At 45.3% G+C, this 23,595-nt stretch overlaps 2 protein-coding genes across 7 annotated transcripts in view; both read right to left on the bottom strand.

Annotated features, from left to right (window-relative positions):
- Positions 1-255: 255 nt before the first annotated feature.
- On the bottom strand, positions 256-6,425 carry LOC109884036 (uromodulin). 2 transcript variants are annotated; one of them, XM_031810983.1, is made up of 10 exons: positions 6,333-6,425; positions 5,612-5,761; positions 4,490-5,296; positions 4,287-4,373; positions 3,975-4,162; positions 3,711-3,868; positions 3,252-3,495; positions 1,235-1,394; positions 472-547; positions 256-356 (listed from the first exon to the last, which is right to left on the bottom strand). In XM_031810983.1, exons 3-7 carry the CDS (start codon positions 4,719-4,721, stop codon positions 3,285-3,287), a joined length of 876 nt encoding a protein of 291 aa, XP_031666843.1. In that variant the 5' UTR covers positions 4,722-5,296; positions 5,612-5,761; positions 6,333-6,425; the 3' UTR covers positions 256-356; positions 472-547; positions 1,235-1,394; positions 3,252-3,284. The 2 variants fall into 2 exon arrangements, with proteins under 2 accessions (XP_031666843.1, XP_020331630.2); XM_020476041.2 differs by having other exon boundaries at positions 5,637-5,761.
- A 12,254-nt stretch (positions 6,426-18,679) lies between these two features.
- LOC109884037 (CMRF35-like molecule 2) overlaps positions 18,680-23,595 on the bottom strand; it is a 44,601-nt gene continuing 39,685 nt past the window's right edge. For 4 of the 5 annotated variants that reach the window (XM_031811357.1, XM_031811356.1, XM_031811354.1 and 1 more), the window contains 2 exons: positions 19,888-19,995; positions 18,680-19,730 (listed from right to left, as the gene is read on the bottom strand). In XM_031811357.1, the coding sequence (XP_031667217.1) occupies positions 19,492-19,730; positions 19,888-19,995 (347 nt within the window). In that variant the 3' untranslated portion in view covers positions 18,680-19,491. The remainder of the gene's footprint in view (positions 19,731-19,887; positions 19,996-23,595) is intronic. The other variant, XM_031811355.1, reaches the window with a different exon arrangement.

Genomic DNA, 23,595 nt, shown 5'->3' with positions numbered 1-23,595 from the left:
GCTTATATTTAAATGGACATTTTTGTAGGGGTTGATATTGTTTTAGTTAGAGCAAATTAAGTCTGAAATGTTCAAGTGGAAATTACAAACTTAGATGCCTTTTTAAACTTTGAATACACTAGACATTTGCATTTCCTGCAACAACAAGGTGATCAAATTAAGATTTAACATCTGTAACCCTAACTCTGCTTCGCCAACAGACCAGACCAAGAGATAACAGAGAACATACATTGATATAATGACACAAGACTGATATAATAGTAAAGTTTCACTTTATTATCTAATAATCGTTAAGATACAGATGTTTTCTGCAGTCCCATTGCAGTGCTGTTTGGTTCACTCTGGCCCTTTGGTCCCTAGAAGACAAACAGTGCAAAGAGAAGGTTACTAGTGAGGGGGGTGTGTGTATGTGTGTGTCTGACTGCTCACAAGTTACTGTGAGGTGAGTATGATGATATCAAAAATACTCACAGGTGATTGGTCCGATGGTAAGGGGCTTTTGGGAGGCCGAGGTGGAGACAGAGCGTGATATTCTTCTACCACAGTTCTGAGGAGAGAGACCAAAGACAGTCAGAGAGAACTGACCTTGAGGAGAGAGACCAAAGACAGTCAGAGAGAACTTACCTTGAGGAGAGAGACCAAAGACAGTCAGAGAGAACTGACCTTGAGGAGAGAGACCAGGGAGACACCAGACAATGATGCAGATACACCAGGGAGAGACCAGACAATGATGCAGAAACACCAGGGAGAGACCAGACACTGATGCAGAAACACCAGGGAGACACCAGACCCTGAAGCAGAACAGGGAGACACCAGACCCTGATGCAGAAACACCAGGGAGACACCAGACACTGAGGCAGAAACACCAGGGAGACACCAGACACTGAGGCAGAAACACCAGGGAGACACCAGACACTGAGACAGAAACACCAGGGAGACACAAGACACTGAGGCAGAAACACCAGGGAGACACCAGACACTGAGGCAGAAACACCAGGGAGACATCAGACACTGAGGCAGAAACACCAGGGAGACACCAGACACTGAGGCAGAAACACCAGGGAGACACAAGACACTGAGGCAGAAACACCAGGGAGACACCAGACACTGAGGCAGAAACACCAGGGAGACACCAGACACTGAGGCAAAAACACCAGGGAGACACCAGGGAGACATCAGGGAGACACTCAGTAGGACTAGAGAGAGGGAGACTGTGGATGAGTTGAGGTCTAACCGGAGTGCAGGAGGAGCTCCTCTGGTCACACAGGCTGAGTCTGCAGTGCAGGAAGACGTCCCGGTAGTCCCCCTGGTACAGGAACAGCAGAGCAGAGAAGCGAGCCCTGAGAGACGAGCCACTCTCCTCCACCCTCACCTGATGATGGTCGCTAGGACACCTGTGACAGAATCATTTCACACAGAGCATAGAAAAACTCTATTAAATACAATGCCTTCAGAAAGTATTCACACCCCTTGACTTTTTCCATATGTTGTTGTGTTACAGCCTGAATTTAAAATGGATAAAACTGTGATTGTGTTTCTCTGGCCTACACACAATACCCCATAATGTCAAAGTGGAAATATATATATTTTAAATGTTTACAAATTCGTTAAAATGTTAAGCTAAAATGTATTGAGTCAATAAGTGTTCAACCACTTTGTTATGACAAGCCTTCATAAATTCAAGAGTAAAAATCTACTTATCAAGTTATATCCCTTTGAGCATTGTGAAGTTATTATTTACACTTTAGATGGTGTATTAATACACCCAGTCACTACAAAGATACAGGCATCCTTCCTCAGTTGCCGGAGAGGAAGGAAACTGCTCAGGGATTTCATCATGAGGCCAATGGTGACTTTAAAACAGTTAGAGTTAGTTTAGTGGCTGTGATGGAAGAAAATGATGCGTGGATCAAGAACATTGTAGATACTCCACAATCCTAACCTAAATCACAGAGTGAAAATAAGGAATCCTGTACAGAATACAAATATTCCAAAACATACAATCTGTTTGCAATAAGGCACTAAAGTAAAACTGCAAAACATTTGGCAAAGAAATGAACTTTACGTCCTGAATACAACTTGTTATGTTTGGGGCAAATCCAACACAACACATCACTGAGACCCACTCGTCATATTTTCAAGCATGGTGGTGGCTGCATCATGTTATGAGTATGATTGTCATCGGCAAGGACTGGGGAGTTTTTTAGGATAAACAGAAACGGAATAGAGCTAAACACAGGCAAAATCATAGAGGAAAACCTGGTTCAGTCTGTTTTCCACCAGACACTGGGAGACAAATTCACCTTTCAGCAGGACAATAACATAAAACACAAAGCCAAATCTACAGTGGAGTTGCTTACCAAGATGACATTGAATGTTCCTGAGTGGCCTAGTTACAGTTTTGACTTAAATCAGCTTGAAAATCTATGGCAAGACTTGTCTAGCAATGATCAACAACCAACCTGACAGAGCCTGAAGAAGGACTTTTTAAAATAAGGATTTTTAAAATAATAATGTGTCAATATTGTACAATCCATGATGCAAGGCCCTTAGAGACTTACCCGGAAAAACTCACCGGTGTAATCATTGCCAAAGGTGAGTCGAACATGTATTTACTCAAGGGGGTAAATTAGATATTTCTGTATTTCAGTATCAATAAATGTGCACAGAAAAACACCACATTTTCACTTCGTCATTCTGTGTTATTGTGTGTAGATGGGTGAAACAAATACCTATTTAATCCATTTTGAATTCAGGCTGTAACACAAAATGTGGAATAAGTCAAAGGGTATGAATACAATTAGTATTTTATGTATTTAACCAGGTAAGTTGACTGAGAACACATTCTCATTTACAGCAACGACCTGACGAATTTAGCCAGGACACCGGGGTTACCACCCCTACTCTTACAATAAGTCCCATGGGATATTTAGTGACCACAGAGAGTCAGGACACCTGTTTAACGTCCCATCAAAAAGACAGCACATCACACAGGGCAATGTCCCCAATCACTGCCCTGGGGCATTGGGATATTTTTTTTTTGACCAGAGGAAAGGGTGCCTCGTACTGGCCCTCCAACACCACTTCCAGCAGCATCTGGTCTCCCATCCAGGGACTGACCAGAACCAACCCTGTTTAGCTTCAGAAGCCAGCCAGCAGTGGGACGCAGGGTGCTGCTGGGAAATAAATATTGAAATATTCATACAGAAAAACAGTTTTAGTAAATGGTACACAACTCAAGACAGACAGACCTGTTCTGAATAAGGACGTATCGCATAAGATCATCAAAATTGGGGGTGTGAGTCGCGTAGCAATTCTCCAGCACCACCACCAACTGGTCGTATGTCTCGTCTACGGACACGCCCACGTGCAAGGCAGAGCCCACTGGCAGGAGGACTTCTCCAGGTGGGTACGCCTCTGTGAAGTTGGCCGTTTCGATACAGAGACATGAAGGATTCGGCCTTGGCACCTAAACCTGAAGCTCCACCCTCCGTCCTGTCGAGAGGTGAACATGAAGCAACCAGATATGAGACAGACTCATCCTTGTTACTGATGTTTGGAAGTCAGATCTGTCATGGAATGATAAGACTAAATGTAGCTCATCATGACAGCTTGAGTTGATGATGAAGTTAGATGATGATGATGAGGAAATGAAAAACAAACAGTTTGGGAGGAGTAGGCCTACAAAAAGACTCAATCCTATTTCTCACAGCAGGTAGGGTTTGATGGCCACATCCAGGCTGCTCTCTGTCTCCAGGGGATAGGCACAGGAGAATGGAATGCTCAGGGGTTGGGAGAGAGAGACGTTTCTTGAATTTAATGGGTAAACAAATAGGCTGTTGGAGTAGACAGCATGGGTGCTGTTGGTCTGGAGAAAAGACAAAAAAAGGTCATAAGATAGATGTAATACATGCATGGCAGTTACTCCTCCAGTGCATCCATTTTTGGGACAAACTGAGGTAACGTGTTCTCACCTCCAGAGTGTTTCCACAGCGTCCCTCCCTTCGCTCCACCTGGTACCACACCGTGCCGTTAGCCTCCTGGTGGGCGGAGCAACTGGGGTCGGCCAGGTGACCAGAGGAAGCATCCAGACGTCCGGCCTCCAGGTGAACCATCTGAAGACCCACCTGTATGAAGTTCCGCCCACAGACCAGCTCCAGAGCTAAAACACAGAATGTTACAAAACAAAGATATATGGATTCACTTTTGATCTTTGCTGTGGTGTCTCTGTTGGGACAATATTTACATTTATAATGATCTTTATTTAGTTTTTCTTTAACACTCACCTTTCCTCTCACACCTCCAGTTGATCTTATCATCACTCACACAGGCGTCAAACACTCCACATGTAGAACACACCTTGGTGTTGACATCTAGAAGGACAGGAGGGAGAGGGGTAATAGATTTGATGTGACTAATTGGAGTGCATTCCAGACATCTTAAATATTCTTGCCGTCCTTAAGAATCAGAGACGAGCATTGTACTATACCTGCACAGTAGGCCAAGTTGCATATTGTTGTAGGGACAAACTGGTAGACATAGTAGTTTCCATAGCAGGCTTTAACATGGATGGGATTTTCTCTAAAATGGCAGCATTCTGAGAACCAGTGTCCACAGACACCCCTCTGAACCACCCCGTCTAACAGCTGGGGATGAGGTTCTGTGAGCCACATGGGCGCAGCGGTTCCACACATGTACTTCTCCACACACCTCTCTGGCATCTGAACACTGGTGTCCCCAAGGAACAGGCGATACCAGCCCTGCCAGTTGATCCTCTGGTCGCAGTAGTAGTAAACTAATTCAGTGTTGTTGGTGGAACGCCAGTCGTCATTCAGTACAGTGTAGTGCTGGCAGGGGTCTGCACAGAGGGATGTTCCACCAACACTGATACAGTCCTCTCCCACTGGACACTGTCTCCCCCCGCACTGAAACTGCACTGAACGGGAGTCGCCAGGACTGGAGTGGAGGTCGTCTTCAGGAGGTCACCAGGCAGTTGAAGGATCCGGGGGTGTTCTCACAGACCTGAGGAGGGCTGCAGGGTTGGATCCTGGAGGGAACACTCGTCAACTGTCCACACAGCCTAACTCCGTTGACCAGCTGTAACCTTGACGACAGCAGGAGCCGCCAGCGCAGAGCTTGAGGTCGTAGCAGGTGATGCCGTTGCCGACAAAGCCTGGTTTACAGTTGCAGGTGACTAACTTGAATGAGGAAGACTCAACCTCTACCTCATTGTTGAGTAGAGAGGCAAGACAGGTAGCATGAGGGTGGCATGCCTCACAGCTGGTGACGACAGAACCTGTGAAGGAAACAACTACTATTGATTTTCCTTGAGTTAAAGCCATGGCTAATATCAAGGAGTTAGAGACCGCTACGGGACAGTACAGCAACAGAACAGTAAAAAATACAATAACAATAATATGGAGACCACAACAGAATCAAGTCTCTTGACTTTTTGTGTATGTATCCTAAACAATTTTGTGTATCTGTTGCCTGGAGCAACATAGAATGTATTTTGAATGAATTGTCAAATCAAATATAACAAAATCCCATACATATACTGTATATATATTTGCAGATGTTAACAGAGATAATCTTGTCTAGATGCACTTACTCAATTGCATGTTGTTCAACCTTACCGGAGCTATCAGCTGTGATGGCGGGTATCAGCATTAGAAGTAGTAAGCCTGGCGTTATCAGAGGATGACCCATGTTACTGCTCGTCATGCCTTGAGGTTGTAAAGAACCAGATGTAAACCTTTTCCTAACAAAACAGAGAAATGTGGAAAGAATTTTATGACTCCTCTTTTAATCTATATATTCCACAGATTTCTTGAAGCACAACATTCCCTATGATGTAACAGTATCCCTTTCCTGCCGTCAAAGGACCTTCATGGTTGAAATGTTATTCACACTTTCCATAATTAATAAGATATTTTTTTTTTTATGTTAAAATGTCTAACAGTTTTGCTATATTTCAGTCTTATGTGATGTACCTGTATATAAAGTGTAATATTGGGAAGCAAACTCAAAATGGAATACATTTCACCTCTATATCTGACATGGTACAGGTGTGTTATATTTCTAAGCCCATAGCCATGTGTGTGAGGTGGATACTTTGGTTTCAAAGTAGATTTATTTAAGACTACCAAGAAACACTTTGTGTGACCCTGATTTACCCACTGCAGTAAAAGGTTAATCAGTAGTGTACAACTTCAATGCACACTTCACTTCTAAAAGACTCCAGATTTGGTTGCATGTCTAGTTTTAAAGTGCACGAGACCACTAAACTTATCATGAATACTATCAATTGCCTAAGAAACTTGTAAACTTACCTGTATGGGTTGATGATGTGAACTGTCAATCTCTCTGTTTTTCTGACATTATAAACCCTGCCAGGACTACGGGGGTGTTCCAGACAGTGATGTGGAGTATGACATCATCACTATTGTATATAGTTTCTGGGAAACAATAAATTGGGGTCATCAGATTGTAGCAAAGCAATATTTAACCTGAACTCAAACTACAAAGTGACCTTAGACATGCCTTTCGTGTAGTTATCTCTGTGTTATCGCTCTTTAATAAAAGACAGGGACTGGTGGTATTGGTGTTGCAGCAAAGGCTTGTCTATCTCGGTGTTATCTCTCTTTAATAAAAGACAGTGTGCCAGGGACTGGTAGTCTTGGTGTTGCAGCAAAGGCTTGTCGATCTCTGTGTTATCTCTCTTTAATAAAAGACAGGGACTGGTGGTCTTGGTGTTGCAGCAAAGGCTTGTCTATCTCTGTTTTATCTCTCTTTAATAAAAGACAGGGACTGGTGGTCTTGGTGTTGCAGCAAAGGCTTGTCTATCTCTGTGTTATCTCTCTTTAATAAAAGACAGGGACTGGTGGTCTTGGTGTTGCAGCAAAGGCTTGTCTATCTCTGTGTTATCTCTCTTTAATAAAAGACAGGGACTGGTGGTCTTGGTGTTGCAGCAAAGGCTTGTCTATCTCTGTGTTATCTCTCTTTAATAAAAGACAGGGACTGGTGGTCTTGGTGTTGCAGCAAAGGCTTGTCTATCTCTGTGTTATCTCTCTTTAATAAAAGACAGGGACTGGTGGTCTTGGTGTTGCAGCAGTATGCATATACTCCAGAGGCAGCTTAGACCAGGGCCACGTGCTTGACTTCTTCTATGGTCTCTGATCCCATTCTACCTGTGTTCTCCCAACCTGTGACCACTCTTCCTGTGACCCGCCCTCCAATGTATCTGCACAGGCTTTCCTGTCCTGTCGGCCCTGCTCCCCCCTTCCCCTAATGATCCATCTTCAACAAAAAGGGTCCGATGTCGATTAGGGGGAAGAATAAAACAATCTATTGAAGCTCCCTCTCTGAGGAGACTTGTGGTGCTCTCCATCCTGATGGAGCCCTGCTTCCCCAGCCCCGACCCTAACTGTCATATACTCTGAACAACTGTCTGCCCTAGATGGTCACAGGGTAAGAAGCAGGAGTTTTTACTCTCACCAAAGTAACAGTGTGGTCAAAGACTTAGTAATTAGTTGTAGTCACAATCAGGTTACATATTACTCCAAAAATATATATGTTTTGGGGTTTTAAATATGTATTAACTTATTTTCAGATAACTACGGAACTACCCACAATCACCAATGTCATTAAGAGAACCTGCCCTGCTACCGAGTCCGTATGCTAGCTCACTAGCTAGCATGAGCTGGCTAACATTAGCCGCTAGCCATGCAAGCATTACCGATCAGCGTGCATTCCCTACACGTGGGGCATTCAGCACGTTCAGCTCCTACAGGCAGGCTCTGTTGAAAACAATTATGTCTGACTTTGGAATTCTGATCAGTTGTGATCGGTTTTATGTACAAAATGTGGGTGTAACTTTGATTTGCTTCACTTTAACCTTATACTTGAAAACGTTACTTCTGCCACTGAGCAAGGCAGTTAACCCGCAACAACAACTGCTCTCCGGGTGCCGATGCCGTAGATGTGAATTAAGGCTGCTCCTCGCACCTCTCTGACTTAGAAGCGTTGGGTTAAATGTGCAAGACACATTTCAATTTCAAAATGCAAGATATCCCAGTCTTGTAAATGCATCGAGGCCTTCCAGGGTAGCGTTCCTGGGCCCACTGGTTAAGAATCACTGACCTAAATCACTTTAGTGCCACATAGTTAATACCCGTGAATAAACAAACCACTTCTGCTCCATGCCAAACATTTTATGACGGAAATGAGGAAATTAATTTTACGAGGATACTCATGTCTGATACAACCAGAACAAAACACTGATAAAGAGTAATGCACAGAGTACAATATTAAAGTACTCTGACCACTTCCCTTTTCCAGATGTTGTTACAGCCTTATTCTAAAATGCATAAAATTACATTTTCCCTCATCAATCTACACACAATACCCCATAATGACATCACAATACCCCATAATGACATCACAATACCCCATAATGACATCACAATACCCCATAATGATAAAGCGAAAACAAGTTTTTATTTAGATTAGTATTCCCGACCCTAAATGTGTTTCTGTGCACATTTTTATTTGCTGTGTTTTAGTTAAAGAAACGCTACAGAACTTGAGTACGTATTTTTTTTTTTTTACCGCTTAACTTCTTGTTAATCCAGCCACAGTGTCAGATTCCAAAAAGGCTTTACGGCGAAAGCAAACCATGCAATTATCTGAGGACAGGATCATAAAAGGTCATTTTGTTCAAATAATTCTGTTGTTATATCCCCAAAATGTCCATTGATTTGGCACGTTTGATTCAGAAAAACACCGGTTCCAACTTGCCCAACAGGACTACAAGTTATCTAATAAATTACCTGTAATCTTGGTCCAAACATTTCAAACAACTTTCCTAATCCAACTTTAGGTATTATAAAAGGTAAATAATCGATAACATTTTAGACGGGATAAACTGTGTTCAAAAGCGGATAAAATCAAAGTGGAACGAGCTTCAGGTCCCGCACCCCAAACAAAACAGTCCCCATGGCTATACACCCAGAAAGGAAAGGGCTACTTCTTCATTACTCAAAGGAAAAACATCAACCAATTTCTAAAGACTGTTGACATCTAGTGGAAGCCATAGGAACTGCAAGCATATTTCTATTAAAACGGGCTTGCCATAGAAAGCTAATAGAAAACAGGTTGACCAAAAAAAAAGAATACCTGTGCTCGGGGTTTCGCCTGCCAAATCAGTTCTGTTATACTCACAGACATTATTCAAACAGTTTTAGAAACAGTTTTAGAAACATATACATATCCTAGCTTCTGGGCCTGAGTAGCAGGCAGGTTACTTTGGGCATGCCTTTCATCCGGATGTGAAAATACTGCCCCCTATCCCAGAGAGGATAATCTATGAGCAGAACAACTGTTTTACCTCAATTATCTACAAAGTTCCTAGCTTGAAAGTGACTGTTTTCGGGAAGCTGTGTGGGGCTATTTTCTACAATTTGAATTTCCAGCGAATGAGCTTCAGCACCTTGCCATTTAATAAAAAAAAAAAAAATGTATTTCACCTTTATTTAAACATATAGGCTAGTTGAGGACAAGTTCTCATTTACAACTGAAACCTGGCCAAGATAAAGCAAAGCAGTGCAACACAAAGATGGAATAAACAAACATACAGTCAATTACACGATAGAAAAATATATATATAGTGTGTTTCTTCTCAGGTTTTTGCCTGCCATATGAGTTCTGTTATACTCACAGACATCATTACTATCCATATATATTAATAATATGCATATACTAGCTTTTGGGCCTGAGTAACAGGCAGTTTACTCTGGGCACCTTATTCATCCAAGCTACTCAATACTGCCCCCTAGTCCCAAAGAAGTTTTAAGCATGTCCCAGTTTAGGTCTCCTAACAGCATGAGCTCTGAAAAAAGATGGGGGGCAACGAATTCACATATGTTGTTGTCATGACGTTGTCCTGTTGGGGGAGGTTTATGACCCCCATAAATTCCTTTCCCCTTTCTCCTCTCTAGTCTACTGATGTGACTATTGAAAATCCCTTTGTTAACATAGAGAGTCTGGTAACATCAAAAGGTGGGAAACTGAACCATATTTCGGTAATCCAACCAGTTGAAAATATGCATTGGTACTTATTGAATATAATGTCAGATCAGTTGGCGTCTGAGACATTATTACTGATGATAGGACGACATAAACTGTGTCTTGGAAAGTCTACACATTCTAGTTATCAGATTCATATGGAATTGTTGTGCAATTAAAATTTTTAAATATGAAACTATTTGTGAAAAGATTAAATGTAATTTTAGCTTCGGTTTGTCATAGAGAAACTCTGCTCACTCAGAGGCCCAAGTGAACAGACAATGGTTGTAAACAATGAAACATGCCCTTCTTTCACCACTATATGAACCCGTTGACAAATATTAAACTTTCTGTTCCCAGGACGTGAGGACTTGCGGTCCCCGTGTTAAAAAGGACAAGGTCACCTACAAAACTAAGCCAACCTCAGCGTGAGCTCTGGTTGAACGACAAGAACGAAATTAGCATTGAATTTCAACGTGAAGATGACGATCAACATGCCGAAGGGATGAATTTCGACTATACCAGCCAGAACATAGCATGAGCTTAAAGTATGGCAACTTGGTATGAAATTTGAACTCTTATTCACAAAAGAAGTGATACCTCCTAGCTGTTGCGTTAGCGCAGCAACTGTAGATGTGGGCTAGGAGAGGATGGACAGAGTATCCATTCTACCACGCTCCAGTTCACCACTAGACATTCTTCAGAGGACCAGAGATCCATGCTGGACCACCCCGCCTTCTATCTACGACCAATCTACCGAGCTCAGAGTAAATATTTATTGAATTTTCCTTTTTCAAATGGGTGTTATTTAGAATGCATAAGATTCTGTATTTATGATAGCATAGCTTCTCCCCTTGTTCCTCAGTCTTCCCGCTCTTTCATTCAAAACCCAACCCCTTTTCTTTGTGTAACCAGTCGTCATATCTGTTCCATCTGCTAGGGACGTTTTCCGTTATGACGTAATTTGTAATCAATGTATGATCCATTCAGTGTAGATGTAATTCTGTGTGGTTATTTAGGTATTTAGTAAATAAATAATTAAACCACATTTTTATTGCTGATTCAACTTGTTAGCCAGGGTTCGTGAAGATAACCAAGAATTTACAACTTTCAGATGAGACTGAATAAAGTGACGATTAAATATTGACTCCACTGATCTAAAAGATTACTAGGTCTTTAAGAGTTTATTCTGAAGATAACAGTTCTATAAACATTATTTCATGGTGCCCTGACTTTCTAGTTAATTACATTTACCTGATTAGCTTAATCATGTAATATTAATTACAGATACATTATTTCATAGAATAGCATGTCCTATCACTTAATCCAGCATAGCCAAAGACACGACAGCGTCCAGGGCACAGCTGAGCGCAGAAGGTAGTCTATAGCAATCGGCAACGGTGAGAGACCTGTTTCTGGAAATGTGGATTTTATAAGTAGGAGCTCTATCTTGTCAGAAAATGTTATAGTTAGGGATGGAAATTTCAGGGGTTTTGGTGGTCTTCCTAAGCCAGGATTCAGACACACCTAGGACATCCGGGTTGGCAGAGTGTGCTAGGGCAGTGAATAAAACAAACTTAGGGAGGAGGCTTCTAATGTTAACATGAATGAAACCTTTTACGGTTACAGAAGTCAACAAATGAGAGCGCCTGGGGAATGGGAGTTGAGCTAGGTACTGCAGAGCCTGGATTAACCTCTACATCACCAGAGGAACAAAGGAGGAGTAGGATAAGGGTACGGCTAAAGGCTAAGAGAACTGGGCGCAGGTTTCTGGGCGCGGTATAATAGATTCAAGGCATAATGCACAGACAAAGGTATGGTCGGATGTGAATACAGTGGAGCTAAACCTATGTGTGACGATGAGAGAGATATTGTCTCTCAAAATATAATTTAAACCAGGTGAGGTCACCGCATGTGTGGGAGGTGGAATTAAAGGGTTAACTAAGGCGTATTTCCCTGCATTTCCCTGTTTGACCGCAAGTTTTTATGGGTATTATGACACCTCCACTGTAGGGCCCTATACTGCATACAAAATGGTACGTGCTAAATAGTATGCGAAGATGAGTACATAGTATGCAGTTTAAGTATGGTGTACGCTAGTATGGGTATTCAAACACGGCCCTTTTCTTCTTCTTAAGTGCTCTGAGGGTAATAAATGCCAACCACGTGTTTCTTATCAGCAACCAATAAAATGTTGACCCAGGCTACAGCCCTGCTCTCAAAGGGAAATAGATACCAACACAGCAAAACACAACACAACAGTCTCTAAACATTAACTAACTTATCTAATTGGCTAGCCTTACTGGCACACCATGGTTTTATCAGCCCATCAAGTTCAGAGTCAAATGGCCAGTGTAACCAAATGGCCAGTGAAACCAAATGTCCAGTGAAACCAAATGTCCAGTGTAACCAAATGTCCAGTGAAACCAAATGGCAGGTAAACAACCACATAAAAATGACTTCGTTCTCCCCAATTAAGGTGCCACCAACCTCCTGTGGTTTCCATGGACGAGCCTAATGCGCAATTTAAAGCGTCGGCTGGAGTGGAGTAAAGCATAATAGCTTAATATAACTTAATATACCCTAAATAATACATTTTCAATACTTCTTAAGCTTCATAGCTGGCTTATTCCTGAATGATTTAGAGTTATTATGTTGTTTAACGACATCAATGCAGGGAACAAAACAGCCTGGCGCCCTCGAGCACCAGAGAGGGGGAGCGGGAACAGGCGTGACAAGATGGTACACTGTCCTTCTCTCAGCACATATCAAAGCTGCAGGCTAAAGTTCAATTCTTGACTTGATCGTAATCATTCCGCTTTCCCCTCAGCTGCCAAACTATCCCTGATTCAAATGACCATCCTACCCATGCTAGACCACGGAGACGTAATATATAGATCAGCAGGTAAGGGCGCTCTCGAGTGGCTAGATGTTCGTTACCATTCTTTACCACAATAATTGGGGAATTGAAACCAGGTGTGTAAAGCAAATATAATACAAATGGAAAATGAAAAGTGGATAGGCCATGGCTAGAAGGCAGGTGACGTTGACCGCCGAATGCCGCCTGAACAAGGAGAGGGACTGACTTCGGCGGAAGTTGTGACAGTACCCCCGAGCCGCGTGTTGACACCGACCTCGGGGACGACCCGAAGGAAGAGGCGCAGGGCGATCCGGATGGGGACGATGGAAATCCCACAGCAATGAAGGGTCCAAAACGTCCTCCACCGGCACCCAGCACCTCTCCTCCAGACCGTACCCCTCCCACTCCACGAAGTACTGAAGGCCCCATACTGAGTCCAGTATGGCTCAAACAACATACGCCGGGGCCCCTCGATGTCCAGAGGGGGCGGAGGAACCTCCCGCACCTCAGACTCCTGGATGGGAACAGCCACCACCGGCCTGAGGAGAGACACATGGAACGAGGGGTTAATACAGTAATCTGGGGGAAGCTGTAACCTGTAGCAAACCTCGTTCAGTCTCCTCAGGACTTTGAATGGACCCACAAACCGCTGGACCCAGCTTCCGGCAGGGCAGGTGGTGGGGCAGGTTTCGGGTCGAGAGCCAGAACACCGGGGCCTCACTGCGGTGGCGATCAGCACTTGCCTTCTGACGCCTCATGGCCCGTTGCAGGTGCACATGAGTGGCGTCCCAGGTCTCCTCTGAGCACATAAACCATTCGTCAACTGCAGGAGCCTCGATCTGGATCTAATGCCAAGGTGCCGGCCCTGGCAATAAGACCGCAGAAACCAACCCACATCCTGGTTTACTCTCTCCACCTGCTCGTTACTCTCGGGGTGAAAACCCGAGGTAAGGCTGACCGAGACCCCCAGACGTTCCATGAACGCCCTGAAGACCCTTTACGTGAACTGGGGATCTCGATCCGACACTATATACGTAGTGCTGGAAGACGTGTGTAAACAGGGCCTCCACAGTCTGTAGGGCCGTAGGGAGACCGGGCAAAGGAAGAAGACGGCAGGACTTAGAGAACCGAAACACCACGACCAGGATTGTGGTGTTGCCCTGTGTTGGAGGAAAATCCGTGAGGAAAGCCACCGATAGGTACGACCACGGCCGTTATGGAACGGGTAAGGGCTGTAACTTCTCTCTGGGCAGGTGCCTAGGGGCCTTGCACTGGGCGCACACCGAGCAGGAGGAAACATAAACCCTCACGTCCTTGGCCAAGGTGGACCACCAGTACTTCCCACTAAGACAGCGTTCCTGTCCGACCGATGCCAGGATGACCAGAGGAGGGTGACATGTGGGCCCAATAGATCAAACGGTCGTGGACAGCAGACGGAACGTACAGACGCCCAGCTGGACATTGGGGAGGAGTGGGCTCTGTGCGTAATGCCCGCTCAATATCCGTGTCCAGCTCCCACCCCACTGGTGCCACCAAGCAAAAGGCCGGAAGCATGGGAGTGTGATCCATGGACCGCTCCTCTGTGTCATACATCCGGGACAGTGCGTGTGCCTTGGCGTTCTGGGAACCTGGTCGGTAGGACAGGGTGAAAACAAAACGGGTAAAGAACATGACCCACCTTGCCTGGTGAGGGTTCAGTCTCCTCACCACTCCAGATTGCGGTGGTCAATCCAGATCAGAAAAGGGTCTTTAGCCCCCTCAAGCCAATGTCTCCACGCCTTCAGAGCCTTGACAACAGCCAACAGCTCCCGGTCCCCCACATCATAGTTTTGCTCCCCCGGGCTGAGCTTCTTCGAAAAGAAAGTACTGGGGCGGAGCTTTGGTGGCGTACCCGAGCGCTGAGAGAGCACAGCTCCTATCCCAGCCTCGGACTAGCCACCTCCACTATGAACACCAAAGAGGGATCCGGATGAGCCAGCACAGGAGCCCAGGTAAACAGAGCCTTCAGGTGACCAACAGCCCTGTCCGCCTCAGCCGACCACTGCAGTCGCACCGGTCCCACCTTCAGCAGTGAGGTAATGGGAGCCGCTACCTGACCAAAGCCCTGTCCGCCTCAGCCGACCACTGCAGGCGCACCGGTCTTCCCTTTCATCAGTGAGGTAATGGGAGCCGCTACCTGACCAAAGCCCCAGATAAACCTCCGGTAGTAGTTAGCAAACCCTAGAAACTGCAGCACTTCCTTTACCGTGGTGTGAGTCGGCCAATTACGCACGGCTGAAATGCAGTCACTCTCCATTTCCACCCCTGAAATGCGATACCCTAAGAAGGAGACAGACTGCTGAAAGAACAGGCACTTCTCAGCCTTGACGTACAGGTCATGCTCCAACAGACGACCAAGCACCCTGTGCACCAGGGACACATGCTCAGTGCATGCTGCGGAGTATATCAGAATGTCGTCGATATACACCACTACACCCTGCCCGTGCAGGTCCCGGAACATCTCATCTACAAATGCCTGGAAGACTGATGAAGCATTCATCAACCCGTATGGCATGAGGTACTCACAGTGCCCTAAGGTGGTACTAAATGCAGTCTTTCACTCATCCCCCTCCTGGTTATGCACCAGGTTGTAAGTGCTCCTGAGATCCAATTTTGTGAAGAAGAACGCCATGTGCATTGACTCTATCACAGTGATTTGGTTGATACCTCGATAGTCAATGCACGGGCTCAGACCTTCATCCTTCTTCTTCACAAAAAAGAAACTTGAGGAGGCAGGTGAAGTGGAAGGCCGAATGTACCCCTACCCCAGGGATTCGGAGACATGTGTCTCCATAGCCGCCGTCTCCTCCTGTGACAGGGGATACACGTGACTCCTGGGAGTCGCACAATCCCCCCGTCGATGGGGTGGTAATTGAGTCGCCTTCTTCTTACAGAAGGCGAGAGCCAAATCGGCATATTCAGAGGGGATGTGCACGGTGGAGACCTGGTCTCAACTTTCCACCGTAGTTGCACCGACGGAAACCCCTACACACCTCCCCGAGCACTTTCGTGACCACCCCTTGAGAGCCCTCTCTTGCCACGAAATAGTGGGGTCATGGGAAACGCAAGAGAATCAAAAAGGAAAAGACTAATTCTCTCCTTGTGACCCTCCTGCGTAACCATGCCCAGTGGTGCGGTGGCCTCCCTAGTTAGCCCTGACCCTAATGGTCGACTATCTAAGGCGTGCACAGGGAAGGGAATACCCACAGGAACAATGGGGATCCCTAAACTATGGGCAAATGCTCTTTCAATAAAATTCCCATCTGCGCTGGAATCTATGAGCGCCTTATGCTGGGAATGCGGGGAAAACCCAGGAAAATATATTTAAAAAACATGCGATCAACAGGGGGCTCTGAGTGAGCCTGGTGCCGACTCACCTGGGGTGACACGAGAGTGCCCTGCCTGCAGCCTCGACTCCCAGAGGAACCTCCCCAGCATCGACCAGCAGTGTAACCTCTGTGGCCACAGATGGTACAGGGAACGGCCCCTCCTCCGATCGCCCTAAGCGCAGCACCTCCCAGCTCCATGGGCGTTGGAGCAGTGGTGCTGGGGGATGGAACTTACACGCTCCGATCCGGGACATCCGCGTGTAGCCAGCAGATTATCCAGCCGGATGGACAGCTCCACCAGCTGGTCCAACCTGAGAGTGTTGTCCCTGCAGGCCAACTCCCGACGGACGTCCTAGGGCAGACTGCACCGGTAGTGATCGATCTGGGCCTAGTCGTTCCATCCTGCGCTGGTTGCCAGGGTCCGGAAGTCAGAGGCGAACTCCTGTGCGCTCATCGTCCCCTGCCTCAACTGGAACACATGCTCCACATGTTCCATGTTCCATGTTCGCCGTACCCTCAGGCGGGTGGTCGAAAACTGCCCGAACAGGCGGGTGAACTCTGCGTAATGGTCCTACACCGCTTCTCCTTCCCCCCATACGGCGTTGGCCCTCTGCAGGACTTTCCCATACGGCGTTGGCCCTCTGCAGGACTTTCCCATACGGCGTTGGCCCTCTGCAGGACTTTCCCATACGGCGTTGGCCCTCTCCAGGGCTTTCCCATACGGCGTTGGCCCTCTGCAGGACTTTCCCATACGGCGTTGGCCCTCTCCAGGACTTTCCCATACGGTGTTGGCCCTCTCCAGGACTTTCCCATACGGCGTTGGCCCTCTCCAGGGCTTTCCCATACGGCGTTGGCCCTCTCCAGGGCTTTCCCATATGGCGTTGGCCCTCTCCAGGACTTTCCCTGAGAGACAGGAGAAGAGGGCGGACACGCTCTCATGTCCCGAAGGAGCTGGGTGGACGGTCGCCAGGTAGAGTTCTAGCTGGAATAGGAACCCCTGGCATCCGGCAGCCGTCCCATCATACTCCCTCGGGAGCACAAGCCGAATCCCACTGGGACCAGGTGAAGGAGGGGTGAACTGTGGTGCCTGTTGTAGTGGTGCCGGTGGAGGTGCTGGCAGAACTCTCTCCAATCGGTCCATCATCTCCTTCACGGGATCCATGGGGGTGCCGAGACGTTGCAACATGGTCGCATGCTGCTGGACGCGCTCCTCGACCGCCAAAGTGGGGTTGTCTGCTCCTGCTGACTCGATTTAGAAGGTGCGTTATTCTGTAAATGTCTGGGTGTAGCTGGTGCAGAGGTGTCAGGTGCAGGACAGCAGAGATGAGTAACACATGTGATATAATGCTGTGTTCTCTCCAGGTTGGTCCAGGTGTCTATAGGTCCTGATATAATGCTGTGTTCTCTCCAGGTTGGTCCAGGTGTCTGTAGGTCCTGTTATAATGTTGTGTTCTCTCCAGGTGTTTATAGGTCCTGATATAATGCTGTGTTCTCTCCAGGTTGGTCCAGGTGTCTATAGGTCCTGATATAATGTTGTGTTCTCTCCAGGTTGGTCCAGGTGTCTATAGGTCCTGTTATAATGTTGTGTTCTCTCCAGGTTGGTCCAGGTGTCTATAGGTCCTGATATTATGTTTGTGTTCTCTCCAGGTGTTTATAGGTCCTGATATAATGCTGTGTTCTATCCAGGTTGGTCCAGGTGTCTATAGGTCCTGATATAATGCTGTGTTCTCTCCAGGTGTCTATAGGTCCTGATATAATGCTGTGTTATATCCAGGTTGGTCTCGGTGTCTATAGGTCCTGATAGAATGCTGTGTTCTCTCCAGGTTGTTCCAGGTGTCTATAGGTCCTGATATAATGCTGTGTTCTCTCCAGGTTGGTCCAGGTGTCTATAGGTCCTGATATAATGCTGTGTTCTATCCAGGTTGGTCCAGGTGTCTATAGGTCCTGATATAATGCTGTGTTCTCTCCAGGTGTCTATAGGTCCTGATATAATGCTGTGTTATATCCAGGTTGGTCTCGGTGTCTATAGGTCCTGATAGAATGCTGTGTTCTCTCCAGGTTGTTCCAGGTGTCTATAGGTCCTGATATAATGCTGTGTTCTCTTCAGGTGTCTATAGGTCCTGATATAATGCTGTGTTCTCTCCAGGTTGTTCCAGGTATCTCTCATAACACAGAAATACATTCATACACTCTCATGCAGACTGGAGAATGTCTACAGAGAAGAGAAACAGAGTTATTCTGCCACAGGATGGCGCTCCCCCCCCTTTCTCTCCTTCCAACTCTGACAGCACTACTGTCAGAGTTGACAATTACTGACAGCACCAGTGGAGGCTGGTGAGGGGAGGACTACTTATAGTAATGTCTAGAATGGAACGTATCAAACACATAAATATATTGGTGCTTTATTGATAAATACACAGAGTCTCATTTCCCATCAAGTGGAGTAAAAAACACTGAATAATCAAAGGTTCCTAAAAGCTACAAACTGTCTCTGTTTGTTCAAGTCAGTGTTACATTCACAGTAGAAACAATGAATGAATGAATGAATGGACGTGCTGAATGTAATGACTGACAAACAAAATTACAACTAAACAAACAGATGATTGAACTAACGAATGATGAATGAAGGAACAAACACAAAATACATGAATGAGTATATGAACAAATTGATAGAATATTTATTTTAAAAAATGAATAAAAATATGAATGAATTAACAAACAAATAATGAATGAACGGACGAACCGACAAACTAAATAATGAATGAACAGATGATTTAACTAGCGAATGATGAATGAACGAACAACAAATAAATTAATACACTATATGAAAAAAAATATGAATAATGAACAAACAAATTAATTCATTATTAAATGAATATATGAACTAATTAACAAATGAACGATCAAATAAATGAATTATTTAAAAGCACAAATGAATGACTAAATGACAACATGAAAACATGAACAAATGACAACATTAATTAATTCTGTGTTTAATGGTGCAGTACATTATGAGGTGTCTGGGTGGATACTAGCATCAGTCACTAGAGACAGTCAGGCTGGATCTCTGGGGAAGTTGACAGTAGCACAGTGGAGTCAGGCTGGATCTCTGGGGAAGTTGACAGTAGTATAGTGGAGTCAGGCTGGATCTCTGGGTCAGGCTGGATCTCTGGAGAAGTTGACAGTAGCACAGTGGAGTCAGGCTGGATGTCTGGAGAAGTTGACAGTATTGTAGCTCACTGTCGGACCAACATTGGAGTAGAGGCCATCTGGACAAGGATTGGTTGCCGTGGCATAGATGGCTGTGATGTCACACGCTGTGTCTGGGTTCTGATTGGTTGTAGTGGCGTAGATGGGGTTAGTGATGGTTCCTGTGTTTGGATCTAGGTTGGGTGTCATGGAGTCAGGCACCAACAGTCTGGCAGAGTGTTTGGATGCTGAAGAGGATCACAAACATAGATTATAAATTTATTTTTCATATATTTTCTATGATTTATTTGATTTAATTTGAATTAAATTTTGTTATTTACAAAATCTATATTTATTTGTTGAGATATTATTTTAAATAATGTTTGTGTGTGATAACTAGTGTACCTGTTGGTCTCCTGTCTCGGTCTCTCCTCTGTCTAAAGAACATGAACAGCAGCAGACCCAGCAGTAGTAGAACAACACCCAGAACAACACCAGAGAACATCACAACACCTAGAACACCCAGAACAACACCAGAGAACATCACATCACCTAGAACACCCAGACCAACACCAGAGTACATCACATCACCTAGAACACCCAGACCAACACCAGAGAACATCACATCACCTAGAACACCCAGAGACAGTACTCAGGCATAATGTAACAGTGATGCTACATTTAGCTCGTCTCTACTGTACTGTACATCTGGGTTTCTACCATTTCAGAGGGAGGGAGGAGGGAGGACAACATTAGACAGAGAAACAGGTGGTGTTGAAGAGAGCAGAACATAGAGATGAAATGTTAATGAGATATCAATAGTAAGAGCCAGATTTGTTAGTCTAAAACCAAGTATCAGGAAAGTCAATGCTTTTTTGTTCAATCTCCTTCACTGTCTGGAGGAGGAAGATGTAATGGCTAGTTTCCACCACAAGGTGGTGGATCTATAGATTCACGGTTGTAGTTTAAAAGGGTTTGATACTTGGTAGTTGTAATCCTTGTTAGTTTAGTGCTTGGTAGTTGTAGTCCATGTTACAGTATGATGCTTGGTAGTTGTAGTTCATGTTAGAGTTTGATGCTTGGTAGTTGTAGTCCATGTTACAGGATGGTGCTTGGTAGTTGTAGTCCATGTTACAGTATGATGCTTGGTAGTTGTAGTTTATGTTACAGTATGATGCTTGGTAGTTGTAGTCCATGTTACAGTATGGTGCTTGGTAGTTGTAGTCCATGTTACAGTATGATGCTTGGTAGTTGTAGTCCATGTTACAGGATGGTGCTTGGAGGTTTATCTCTTAGTGTCATGTGGTGCTGACCCAGCTAGCAAAGTGGATCTGGGCCGATTCCGGCTGAGAGTCGGGCACTCGGCTGAGATTCAGACTCGGTCGTCGTCGGTCATCGTCGGTCGTCTGTGCCGTCTTGGGCAGTATTACTTATGGCTAGGATGCAGGGATTGAGCTCAGGCCGATTCCAGGGAGAGTTATCTGTCCCAGATGTATTACTTATGGCTAGGATGCAGGGATTGAGCTCAGGCCGATTCCAGGGAGAGTTATCTGTCCCAGATGTATTACTTATGGCTAGGATGCAGGGATTGAGCTCAGGCCGATTCCAGGGAGAGTTATCTGTCCCAGATGTATTACTTATGGCTAGGATGCAGGGATTGAGCTCAGGCCGATTCCAGGGAGAGTTATCTGTCCCAGATGTATTACTTATGGCTAGGATGCAGGGATTGAGCTCAGGCCGATTCCAGGGAGAGTTATCTGTCCCAGATGTATTACTTATGGCTAGGATGCAGGGATTGAGCTCAGGCCGATTCCAGGGAGAGTTATCTGTCCCAGATGTATTATTTATGGCTAGGATGCAGGGATTGAGCTCAGGCCGATTCCAGGGAGAGTGATCTGTCCCAGATGTATTATTTATGGCTAGGATGCAGGGATTGAGCTCAGGCCGATTCCAGGGAGAGTTATCTGTCCCAGATGTATTACTTATGGCTAGGATGCAGGGATTGAGCTCAGGCCGATTCCAGGGAGAGTTATCTGTCCCAGATGTATTACTTATGGCTAGGATGCAGGGATTGAGCTCAGGCCGATTCCAGGGAGAGTTATCTGTCCCAGATGTATTACTTATGGCTAGGATGCAGGGATTGAGCTCAGGCCGATTCCAGTGAGAGTTATCTGTCCCAGATGTATTACTTATGGCTAGGATGCAGGGATTGAGCTCAGGCCGATTCCAGGGAGAGTTATCTGTCCCAGATGTATTATTTGTGGCTAGGATGCAGGGATTGAGCTCAGGCCGATTGGGGCTACTCTCTGGCAGATGGTTACACAGGTTGCTTTATATAATTAACATTTCATTCGTTCTTTTTCCATATTTTCTCATTGTTTCTGTGATTAAGAAAAAATACAATTAACATTTACATTAAATTATTTAAGAGTCCTGTTGAAGTAGTATTTTAGTGTGTTGATACTTTGTGCAAGGCAAAAAACTGCAGTGTTAACGACGTTGCTACGACACCTGTGCCGGACACGACCGGGAGACCGATTTGGCAACGCACAATTTGTCCAGCGTCGTCAGAGATACGGGAGGGTTTGGCCGGCTGGGATGTCCTTGTCCCATCGCGCTGTAGCGACTCTTGTGGTGTGCCAGGCGCCTGCACACTGACACGGTCACCAGGTGTACTGTGTTTTATCCGACACAAAATGTTTTTATGTGGATGGGTATAATTTGTATATATATAATGTATAGTAGTAATATTTAAAATGACTAAATAGGGTCATTTTGTGTACATTTATTTACATTTGTACCAGTCTGCTTATGGGGGAATTCTGGTAAGATGCCGTCAAAAATGGTTGAATTCAGGTGGACAGAAGAGGGCCGCTTCTGGGCCGATTCCTCAATGCTAGCTGGGGAGGGTTCATTATGTTACCTTGTGTTCTAGTCATGTCTGTGGTGGTGATGCTGTTGTTACCTTGTGTTCTAGTCATGTCTGTGGTGGTGATGCTGTTGTTACCTTGTGTTCTAGTCATGTCTGTGTTGATCTTGTTGTTACCTTGTGTTCTAGCCATGTCTGTGGTGGTGATGCTGTTGTTACCTTGTGTTCTAGTCATGTCTGTGGTAGTGATGCTGTTGTTACCTTGTGTTCTAGTCATGTCTGTGGTGATGCTGTTGTTACCTAGTGTTCTAGCCATGTCTGTGGTGAAGCTGTTGTTACCTTGTGTTCTAGTCATGTCTGTGGTGGTGATGCTGTTGTTACCTTGTGTTCTAGTCATGTCTGTGGTGGTGATGCTGTTGTTACCTTGTGTTCTAGCCATGTCTGTGGTGGTGATGCTGTTGTTACCTTGTGTTCTAGTCATGTCTGTGGTGGTGATGCTGTTGTTACCTAGTGTTCTAGCCATGTCTGTGGTGAAGCTGTTGTTACCTTGTGTTCTAGTCATGTCTGTGGTGGTGATGCTGTTGTTACCTTGTGTTCTAGTCATGTCTGTGGTGGTGATGCTGTTGTTACCTTGTGTTCTAGTCATGTCTGTGGTGGTGATGCTGTTGTTACCTTGTGTTCTAGTCATGTCTGTGGTGATCGTGTTGTTACCTTGTGTTCTAGCCATGTCTGTGGTGATGCTGTTGTTACCTTGTGTTCTAGCCATGTCTGAGGTGAAGCTGTTGTTACCTTGTGTTCTAGTCATGTCTGTGGTGGTGATGCTGTTGTTACCTTGTGTTCTAGTCATGTCTGTGGTGGTGATGCTGTTGTTACCTTGTGTTCTAGCCATGTCTGTGGTGGTGATGCTGTTGTTACCTTGTGTTCTAGTCATGTCTGTGGTAGTGATGCTGTTGTTACCTTGTGTTCTAGCCATGTCTGTAGTGGTGATCTTGTTGTTACCTAGTGTTCTAGCCATGTCTGTGGTGAAGCTGTTGTTACCTTGTGTTCTAGTCATGTCTGTGGTGGTGATGCTGTTGTTACCTTGTGTTCTAGTCATGTCTGTGGTGATGATGCTGTTGTTACCTTGTGTTCTAGCCATGTCTGTGGTGGTGATGCTGTTGTTACCTTGTGTTCTAGCCATGTCTGTGGTGGTGATGCTGTTGTTACCTTGTGTTCTAGCCATGTCTGTGGTGGTGATGCTGATT

The sequence above is a fragment of the Oncorhynchus kisutch genome, unplaced genomic scaffold, assembly GCF_002021735.2.
Source record: "Oncorhynchus kisutch isolate 150728-3 unplaced genomic scaffold, Okis_V2 Okis01b-Okis20b_hom, whole genome shotgun sequence".
NCBI lineage: Eukaryota > Metazoa > Chordata > Actinopteri > Salmoniformes > Salmonidae > Oncorhynchus > Oncorhynchus kisutch.
The sequence above is the reverse complement of the archived record's forward strand: the minus strand, read 5'-3'. Positions and strand labels throughout refer to the sequence as shown.